General features: G+C 44.2%; 1 protein-coding gene and 1 pseudogene across 4 annotated transcripts in view; both read left to right on the top strand.

The window, feature by feature from the left end:
- MAPKAPK5 (MAPK activated protein kinase 5) overlaps window positions 1-986 on the top strand; it is a 54,703-nt gene extending 53,717 nt beyond the window's left edge. For all 4 annotated transcript variants that reach the window (XM_017847305.1, XM_017847301.1, XM_017847309.1 and 1 more), the window contains one exon: window positions 534-986. In XM_017847305.1, coding sequence (XP_017702794.1) covers window positions 534-628 — 95 coding nt within the window. In that variant the 3' untranslated portion in view covers window positions 629-986. The remainder of the gene's footprint in view (window positions 1-533) is intronic.
- An 821-nt stretch (window positions 987-1,807) lies between these two features.
- LOC108512152 (disintegrin and metalloproteinase domain-containing protein 1a-like) lies at window positions 1,808-10,569 on the top strand (annotated as a pseudogene).
- The last annotated feature ends 240 nt before the right edge of the window (window positions 10,570-10,809 follow it).

The following is a 10,809-nucleotide window of genomic DNA, read 5'->3' as shown; positions in this document are numbered from 1 at the left end:
AAAAAAAAAAAAAAAAAAAAAAAAAAAAAAAAATCTTCGTTATCCTGTTAGTTTGTAGGTGGTACTGCAATGTGGTTTTAGTTTGAATTACCCTTAAATGTACCCTTAAAACGTACTGATGTACGTTTTAAATGTTTATGGGCCAGTTAGATTTCCTGTTTTGTGAAGTACCTATTAAGTCTTTTGCCCATTTTTTTTTCACTGAATTGTGTCTTTCTTATAGATATATAGGAATTCTTTATATTTTCAGATATGAGTCGTTTGTCAGCTGTAGGTATTAAAAAGATCTTCTCTCTCTTTGTGGTTTGCTTGTGTGTTGTGAGCTTTGGATTTTTACTGCCAGGTTAGTGGAACGGTACAATTGCTACCTGAAAATGGGGGATCTGAACTGCTTTTGATCAATGGTGGGGGTGGTTCCTCCACTGGTGAGGGTGAATTTGATACTGGTAAGGTGGACCTTATTGGATCTCTGTCAAGAGTCTGCCACCTCTCAAAGAATTTGAGGGCTGATCTTGTTCTTTTTTGGTTTTCAGGTCGTGGATTCACAGATAAAGTAGATCGACTAAAACTGGCAGAAATTGTGAAGCAGGTGATAGAAGAGCAAACCACGTCCCATGAATCCCAATAATGACAGCTTCAAACTTTGTGTTTTTTTAATAATTTGAAAAATTATTCTTAAATGTATAAAGTAATTTTATGTAAATTAATAAATCATAATTTCATTTCCACATTGATTAAAGTTGCTGTATAGATTTAGGGTGCAGGACTTAATAATAGTATAGTTATTGTTTGTTTTTAAGGAAAGCTCACGTCTAGAGATACACTATTACTTTAGGACTGTGTAGTTGTATATTTGTAAGATGACAGATGATGCTGTCAAGCAATATTATTTTATTTGTAATAAAATATACAAAAATCACTTGCCAGCAGTAGATAAAGGACCGACTATACTGACCTTTCTGATTAGTAAACAGTTGAATTAAGGACTCTGGATTCTGGTTTCAATTGCCCTGTGTATTTATTTTCCACACCATTGCTAGATGAGCTCTACTGCCAAGACATTTTTGTGGCTCAGTCATTGCAGACTGCCTGCTGGAACTCACAGGAGGCACACTTGAGCTTGGGGAGCGAACTCCCATGATGGAAGAAGAGGGAGCTGAGCCCTCATTTCTCCTGCACCTAATTCCCTAGAGAAAAGCAGGATCATTTCCTTTTTGTCATATTTTTTAAAAGGGTACTGGTGTGTTTCTTAAATCTAACAGGGTTTTCTTTTGGGTTTATTCTTTTTTTTTTTTTTTTTTTGAGACAGAGTCTCGCTGTTGTCGTGGAGGCTGGAGTGCAGTGGCACTGTGTCCGCTCACTGCAACCTGTCTCCCAGGTTCCAGCGATTTTCTCTCAGCCTCCTGAGTAGGTGGGATTACAGGTGCCCACCACCATGCCTGGCTAATTTTTGTATTTTTAGTAGAGACAGGGTTTCATCACGTTGGTCAGGCTGGTCTTGAACTCCTGACCTCAAGTGATCTGTCTGCCTTGGCCTCCCAAAGTGCTGGGATTACAGGCATGAGCCACTGTGCCCAGCCTTGGGTTTATTCTTTCTTTCTTTCTTTCTTTTGGGATGGAGTCTTGGTCTTGTCACCCAGGGTGGAGTGCAATGGCACAATCTCGGCTCACTGCAACCTCTGCCTCCCAGGTTCAAGTGATTCTCTTGCCTCAGCCTCCCAAGTAGCTGGGATTACAGGTGCCCGCCACCATGCCCGGCTAATTTTTGTATTTTTAGTAGAGAAGGTTTCGCCATGTTGGCCAGGCTGGTCTCGAACTCCTGACCATCCGCCTCAGCCTCTCAAAGTGCTGGGGTTACAGGCGTGAGCCACCAAGCCTGGCCTATTCTTCATATGTTTAACCGGAGCTTCCCTTTCCCCTTCCGGGAGGTCCTGCTTTGTCCTTTCCCCTTCCCTGCAGCCTTCACCAGCTCCATCACTCCTTATTTCCGTTCCCTGTTCCTCTGGTCCTGTTTTTGGAATAATTTGAGAAATGTACATATAATTGAAGTGGGACTATTGGATTATCATGTAAGATGATCCAGTTTGGGGTTTTTTTTTCATAAGGCTGCCTTGTTTCTCTGTAATATGTCTGCCTGGGTTTTGTGTTGGCATTCTCTGGGCTTTGTTTATCTTGTTTATTACCCTTCATTTTCAGGAAGCACAATTTTGGCCCAGAGAGCAGCTGTTGGAAGGAAAAATAAGGCTAGGTCCTTTTTCAGTTTTCTGTTGTGCGTATGGGTTTCCATAACAAATCAGTTTTCGTGTGTGTGTGTGTGTGTGTGTGTGTGTGTGAGAGAGAGAGAAGCAGTTTTTGGTGGATACTTACTTTGGTACATAGAAAAGCTGGCAGGTAGGCTCCACCTCCCAGACCAGAGGGAGAGGATAGTCATCTGTTATTCAGTTTTTTCTCATCGCATTCTCTTTGATCAGAATTGATCTCACCAGCAACTTATTTTCTAACTCCTCCACTGTGCTGAGTAATTCCTCCACCCTGAGTCTTCAGGATGACATTCGGTTAGTATGCCCTGTATGTGTGTGACTGCCTGTGGGAATAGATGATAAAAACACAAAGTGTCTTAAGAATTACCTTACTACATAGGTTCCTTTTTTTTTTTTTTTTTTGAGATGGAGTCTCGCTCTGTCGCCCAGGCTGGAGTGCAGTGGCGCAATGTCACCTCACTGCAAGCTCCGCCTTCTGGGTTCACGCCATTCTCCTGCCTCAGTCTCCCGAGTAGCTGGGGCTACAGGTGCCTGCCACTACACCCAGCTAATTTCTCTTTGTATTTTTAGTGGATACGGATTTTCACTGTGTTAGCCAGGATGGTCTTGATTTCCTGACCTCGTGATCTACCCGCCTCGGCCTCCCAAAGTGCTGGGATTACAGGCATGAGCCACTGCGCCCGGCCTACATTGGTTCCTTTTTATCTTGGAGAATTTGTAATTAAAAGATATTTTTTGAGGTAAAGTTCACTAATCTTAGGTGACTGGTAACTGTTATAAATGGATTTCCTTTAAGGAGAATTGAATATGTCTCCCCACCTCCCCACCCCCCACCACCAAGACAGAGTCTTGCTCTGTCACCCAGGCTGGAGTGCAGTGGCTTGATCTTGGCTCACTGCAACCTCCACCTCCCGGGTTCAAGCGATTCTGCTGCCTCAGCCTTCCGAGTAGCTGGGACTACAGGCAGGCACCACCACACCCAGCTAATTTTTGAGTTTTTAGTAGAGACGGGGTTTCACCATATTGGCCAGGCTGGTCTCGAACTCCTGACCTTGTGATCTGCCCCCCCCCCCCCCACGCCGGCCTCCCAACCTCGTGATCCGCCCACCTCAGCCTCCCAAAGTGCTGGGTTTACAGGCATGAGCCACCGCGCCCGACCTGAATACTTTTCATGATGGCAAAATCTAACAGGCAACAGAAAAAAACCCAACGTTTTTTAATTTACTGACCAGAAAACTTGGCTGAGAGTTGAATTAAGTGCCTGTTGTGTTTTTCAAGGAAATGCAAATCTTACAGATCGCTTCTTACAGTTAGGAAAACTGCACTTGTTTGTGTAATATTAGAACAACTGTAGTTTTCCTGTCTTAGGGCAGAGGTTCAGTATTCCATGGGGAGAAAAAAACAGTAGTAATTACCTTTGTTACTCTTCTTTTTCTTTAGAGGAATCTTCTAGCATATCCAGTATATCCGTAACTTCTTAAAATTGTGACTTGGGTGTCTTCTAAAAAGGCTCAGGATGATTTTTTTTTTTCCTTCAGTGTATGCTGAGTTTTAGGTGCGATGGAAAGGGTATCCAAAGTGATCCTTCCTTTGATTCTGAGCATCTGTTGCCCATGTTTCAGTTACTTCAAGCTGAATTCATGTGACCCTTAATATAAGTGCTGTGTCCAGACACATCCAAATGAGCACCAAGCTGGAAGTTTGTGAACACTCTGGAGGATGTCCCAGCTGTTGTAACACAACAGCATGCCTTGAAAAAAAACAGTAGCTCCCAAGGGACTCAGCATGGCTTGGTCTTTGAAGTGGAGTTTTGTTTGTGTATTCCTAGTCCAGCAGTAAATTCTGTTTTAACGTAACCGTCAGGTTTGCTACTCGAAATTTGCACGTAACTGGAAGTGAAACGGTATCTTTCTCATATTTTTTGGCCTAACACCTACACCTGTGGAAACAACACTGTAAAAACAATTCTTATAAAGCAGCAGGTTATGCTCTCCTGTTTGCCTATATGATTTATTAACCTTCTGCTTATTAAAGCCATTACTGGTCAATCAAATACTTTTAGACTTTACCACAGTTATAAAAGTCGGCTTGATGTAGTAAAAAACACTTGTATCTCTCTAATGTATGAACATAGGAGAATGCCAGTCTGAATTTATTGTCTGAAACATAGATAAGGCTCAGCGCGGTGGCTCATGCATGTAATCCCAGCACTTTGGGAAGCCGAGGCGGGCGGATCACCTTAGGTCAGGAGTTCAAGACCAGCCTGGCCAACATGGCGAAATGCCGTCTCTACTAAAAATACAAAAATTAGCCAGGTGTGGTGGCACATGCCTGTAATCCCAGCTGCTTGAGAGGTGGAGGCAGAATTGCTTGAACCCGGGAGGCAGAGGTTGCAGTGAGTGGAGATCGCCCCACTGCACTCCAGCCTGGGTGACAGAGCGAGACTCCGTCTCACAAATAAATAAATTAAAATTAAAAAAGATGTGATCCTGCTATGTTGCCCAGGTTAGACTCAAGTTCCTGGGCTCAAGCAATCCTCTTGCCTCAGCCTTCTAAGTAGCTGGGACTACAGGAGCAAACCACTGTGCCTGGCAGGAATTACTCTTTAAAAAGAGTTTATGTTGCTTGTATTCATTTGAGAAAAAACGAGTTGAAGAAATGGTAATTGTTGGTCAAAGAAGCTAAAAGATTTAAATCAGGTCTTGTGTGTGGGTATGTGTGTGTGCATGTATTTATTGAAGAAAATATGTTTCAATTTGAGAATCAGAAAATTGGATACTTCATTTTGTTTATTTAAAGTAGAATGTTCTTCCATTCTTGAATCTTCTTTTATCCCACCAAATGGCTTAACCTAATTTGCCCTGCCTATTTTGGTTAAGACACAGGGAAACACCCTAAAATCTGTGATAATTTTCAAAATATAATTTTAAGAAGCTTTGTGCTTACATAAATCACAAGAAGTACAGCTGGAAATCATTTCACTTTTCTTGCTGTAAATTTTTTTAGTGGGTTTGTGACAGTATAAATTTTCTTGCTAGATGCTAATGATACATTGTATTATCTGTATTAGGAATTAAGGAATAATGAATAAATTGATCTGTTCTCATGCTGTTACCTAAGATATTATGGTACCATTACATTCCTTTCTGTAGTCATATCTCATATTTGAAAGGTCTCATGTTGTAAATATTTGACTTGCTGTAAAATTATGCAAGGTAAAAAATGTAGAGCTTTATTTTTCTTCATCTAGAATGCACAGAATAACTGCCTAAGGAATGGGTGCATAGGGCTTCTTTTCCTTTTAAATTTGTACTGCTAAATACACCAAGGAAACTGACATGAAAACCAAATTCAAGGACTTCCACAGACATTTCAGGTCGCTTTTAGTTTCAAACCGAAGAAATCTTTTAAAAGTTCTTCTGTAGCCCAGTTTTCTTTTCTTGATGAAATGTTAACTAGACATCTGGTTAGTCAGCTTTTATTTTGACCCCACAGTATTTTTTGAGACAGGGTCTCACTCTGTTGCCCAAGTTGGAGTACAATGGCGTGATCTCGGCTTACTGCAGGCTACGCCTCCCGGGTTCAAGCAATTCTCCTGCCTCAGCTTCCTAAGTAGCTGAGATTACAGGCGTGCTCCACCATGCCCTGCTACTTTTTGCATTTTTAGTAGAGACGGGGTTTCACCATGCTGGCCAGGCTGGTCTTGAACTCCCGACCTCAGGTGATCCAGCTGCCTCAGCCTCCCAAAATGCTGGGATTACAGGGGTGAGCCACCGTGCTCGGACCCCACAGTTTGTTTTTATATTAGGGCAGTTGGAGGAACTGAACTTTGATCCTGATCCTTTATATACCCCCATGGTGAAACTGAGCCCATTTTACTTAACATGTAATATATCTGTGCTTTAGGAAAACTTGATAGAGAAGATTATATGCAGATATAAAATATCTAAACTCATTTGTTACGAACCAGCGATAATGAGGGAAAACTTGGACATACACATACGGATTTTCTTGAATTAAAGAAAAAAAAACCCAGACACTGACAAAGGAGAGTTGAACTGAGAAACGGTACCCTGAAAACTGCAGAAATGAGGGAAAGAAGCAGTGGGCCACAAAGAACTTTGTCCTTTTCAGAGCTCCCCAGAGAAGCCCTGTCCCCTTCCCCCCACCTCCTGCCAGAATGTTGGGTTTCAAAGAATGAGCAGATTAACGGCTATCAAGTTGTGTGGCCTGAGCTGAGGATAAAGAATAATTTGCCTGAGTTACAGTACTGGCTGGATCATTACAGGCCTTCTGCTTGGAATATCTCTCCATGAAGGTAAAAGGAATATAACTAAGGAAGATTACAGTTGTTGCCGTTGGAAGGAAGACATACTAAAGAAACTGCCCAAGGCCAGGGGAGAAGCAGGAAGAGAAACACAGCTTGAAGTTATCTATAAGACTCAGAATTGGGCAAGAACTGCCAGTAAGGGAGCCAGTGCAGATCTGAGACTAACACCTGAGCCTCCAAAGGTTTGTGTGCGAGAGGGAGCTCTGCTGATGGACGTAGGCCCAGAATCATTAACTGATTTATTTGGGCCATGTCAGTGGTGGCATTATTAAAAGACTCTGCCAACATCCTGCTTTATCTGTGGAAAAGCCAAGTGGCCTTGGAAGAGGTTAAGATAAAGTTCCAAACTTGGGCTCCACAGAAGTGGAACTTGAGACTGGGGCTAGTACCCGGACCTTCATGTATCAGGTTAGAGATTTTGATGCTTTTGGTGATTTTTGTGCCAAGCATGTACTGTCACCTGGGATCAACCTATTACTCTTTCTATGAAATAATTATTCCAAAGAGGCTGACAGTCCAGGGAGGAGATAGCCCAGTGGAAGGACTGTCCTACTTGCTATTTATGCAAGGCCAGAAGCAGCTGGTTCACCTGAAGGTGAAGAGAAGCCATTTTGTGAATAACTTTCCAATCTACAGTTACCACAATGGCATACTGGGGCAAGAATCGCCTTTCATCTCACATGACTGCCACTATGAAGGCTACATAGAAGGAGTGTCAGGTTCTTTTGTTTCTGTCAACACCTGTGCCAGGTCTCAGGGGCATCCTGATTAAGGAGGAAACAATCTACAGCATTGAGCCCCGTGGATCTTCAGACGGTTGAAGACATGTGTTAATACACCATGGCACATGAAGCGCGCGTCTCCCTGTGGTTCAGCTTCCAGAGACAGCCATTGTGGTGTCCACTAGCTGGTGCAACAAAGGAGCAGGAAGCCTCATGATCTACCAGGCGCTGTCCTACTTGTGGTCCCACCAAGTACGTGGAGATGTTTCGTGGTCAAACAACCAGCGGTTCCAATGGTGGGGCAGTAACATCAATGAGACGTCCAGAGAGTAGTGGATGTCATTCTCTGGCCGACAGCTTCAAACTAGGGGAATAAACACAGAGGTGGTGCTGGCCGGAATGGAGATTTGGACTCGAGGGGACTAATAGATGTCAGTGACTTGCAAATCACACTTCAGGAATTTCAATCGCTGGAGACAAGTAGACGCTTTCCGTCGTGCGAAGCACGATGTTGCCCACATGGAATCGTCGGGCATCATCCTGGTACAGAATATGGCCAGGCCTTTCCTCAGTGTGCCTGCTCAAGCGGTTTGCGGCAGCTGTTGAATCTTCCATCGATGAAGATGTGTTTGTTTGCAGCCTCTGGATGGTCCATGAGCTCGGCACACCTGGGTATTCAGCACGACCACGTCGGCCTGCTTTTGCAAAGAGACGCACTTTTTGCCTCATGCATAAAATATCACAAAAAAAGTGGGGCTTCAGCAACTGCGCTCTGACTACTTCACCAGTTCTTCGAGAACACAAAGGGCTGCCTATTTAACAAGCCATGGCCCAGGGCCGCAAGCGTAGGGATTCTGCCTGTGGAAATGGCGGGGGAGGAACCACGGAGCAGTTGACTGTGGTTTTGCCTTGCCTGTCACCTCGACCCATGCTGTGATCCCACATGTACTCTGAAGGAGCATGCTGAGTGCAGCCATGGCCTCTGCTGTCTGGACTGCACTTTCAGAAGGAAGGGGTTTTTATGCCGTCCAACTCAGGATGAGTGTGACCTCCCAGAATATTGTGACGGTAGCTCTGCAGAATGCCCTGCAGACAGCTACAAGCAAGATGGCACGTTGTGTGATAGAATTCACTATTGCTCTGGGGGTCAGTGTAAGAACCCTGATAACCAATGTGTAAATATATATGGGTACCCTGCAAGATCTGCCCCAGAAGACTGTTACATTTCAATGAATACCAGAGGAGACCGGTTTGGAAACTGTGGCCGTCCCGCTGAGGATCAGCAAACATATGTTACATGTTCAGATGATAATGTATTTTGTGGGAAACTCGTATGTACAGGTGTTCAATCCTTACCACGAGTCAAAGCTCAACATACGGTGATCCAGGTCCCTCATGACAATGACTGGTGCTGGAGCATGGATGCCGATAACATTACTGATATCCCTGATGATGGAGATGTGCACGTCGGCACTTCTTGTGCCCCAAACAAAGTCTGCACGGATTACTCCTGCGTTCATCACTCCATACTCCTGTATGACTGCAGACCAAAGGAATCGTGTCATGGGAAAGGAGTTTGCAACAATTTAAGGCACTGCCATTGTGAGCCTGGTTTTGCTCCTCCTGACTGCAAAAATCCAGGAAATGGAGGCAGTGTGGACAGTGGCCCCCCGGGAATGCAAATTACCAACAACAGTGAAAGTGGTAGTGAAAGTATTGCTCGTGTTCAACATCAGAGACAAGACGTAGACTATAAACTGGTAGTGTTGCTAGTCCCTTTGTTTCTTGTACTATTATTGTGCACTCTACTTACAATATCCTACCTCTGCTCTGAAGTTCAGACAGCAGTGGCTGAAGTAGAGGAGTCATCAACGGAGACAACACTGGAATCAGAGTTGACTTCAGCAGATCTGGTCCCAATAGCAGAAGAAATCCTACCACCAGATGAGGAGGCTCCACCACCAGGAGAGGAAGCTCCACAACCAGGAGAGGAAACTGTACCACCAGGAGAGGAAACTGTACCACCAGGAGAGGAAACTGTGCCACCAGGAGAGGAAACTGTACCACCAGGAGAGGAAACTGTGCCACCAGGAGAGGCCCCACCAGCAGCAGAGGCCCCACCAGCAGCAGAGGCCCCACCAGCAGAAGCTGCCCCGCCACCAGCAGAAGCTGCCCCGCCACCAGAGGCTGCCCCACCACCAGAGGCTGCCCCAGCACCTGAAGCTGCGCCAGCACCAGAGGCTGCTGCCCCACCACAGGCGCCGCCACCAGAGGCCCCACCAGCACAGTAGGCCCCTCCACCAGAGGCCCAGAAAGAGCCAACACCAAAAGAGGAAGCAGGTAAAAGACAGGGAAGGCTAAAAGAGAAGAGCGAAGGATGAAGCCAAATATCTCAAACATGTCAGGCATTGAGTGGAAATAAGAAGCTCATAGAACCAAATGTGAAGTGAGAATTGGTGTCTACAGAGGCTGTGACTGGACTATGTAATCTGTAGAAACATACTAATATACGAAGAGGGATTTCCCGACTTACAGTATTCATTGTAAACTCATTATATTTTCATACATAAAATCATATATAAAATATTCTTTATTTCTGTTTTTTCATGTTTCATGAAATAATTTTAGCTCTTCTCATGGGTCACTGCTATCAATGTCTTGTTTCAGTTGGGCCAGTTTCTGAGTCACCCAAATTGCTTTTCAGGGCATATAAACTTTGATTCACATGATCTGACATAATGTTTTATCAATTATCCATGCCTGCATTGCTGTGACTGGGTTATTCATCCCAGTAATAGTGACCCAATATGTTACGAATGTTATTATAATGATTGAATGTTCTAATAAGCCCTGTCTGCTTCTATTCAATAAATATAGGTGATTTTAAATAAATGAAAAGTTTTTTTCCACATGAATCATCACTCCAGACTCCAAGCAGCCTAGTGCTTGGGATCCTTTATTTTGGGGCTCTATGAAAGGAGCTAAACCTGATCCAGGGACATCTCACACACTCCGTCTGCGTGTATGGAGGGAGGGAAGGCAACCTAGGCAGTATGTAAAGTAGATTGTAAAGTGTAAAGTGCTGAGTTCACATTTGAAGTATTTATTTCTTCATTTTTTTTGGTCTTAATGATTCTACTGAAGTTCCTTTTTCCTTTATTGACAATTTATAGGAACATCTCGAATTACAAGTAACAGAACTTTTTTTTTTTCCCTTTGAGACAGACTCCCACTCTGTTGCCCAGTCTGCAGTGCAGTGGCGCGATCTTGGCTCACTGCAAGCTCCACCTCCCGGTTCACACCATTCTCCTGCCTCAGCCTCCCAAGTAGCTGGGACTACAGGTGCCTGCCACCACGCCCGGCTAATTTCTTTTTGTATTTTTAGTAGAGGTGGGGTTTCACTGTGTTAGCCAGGATGGTCTTGATCTCCCGACCTTGTGATCCGCCCACCTCAGCCTCCCAAAGCGCTGGGATTACAGGCATGAGCCACTGCGCC

This window comes from Rhinopithecus bieti, unplaced genomic scaffold (assembly GCF_001698545.2).
Source record: "Rhinopithecus bieti isolate Rb0 unplaced genomic scaffold, ASM169854v2 scaffold_947, whole genome shotgun sequence".
Taxonomy (NCBI): Eukaryota; Metazoa; Chordata; class Mammalia; order Primates; family Cercopithecidae; genus Rhinopithecus; species Rhinopithecus bieti.
The sequence above is the reverse complement of the archived record's forward strand: the minus strand, read 5'-3'. Positions and strand labels throughout refer to the sequence as shown.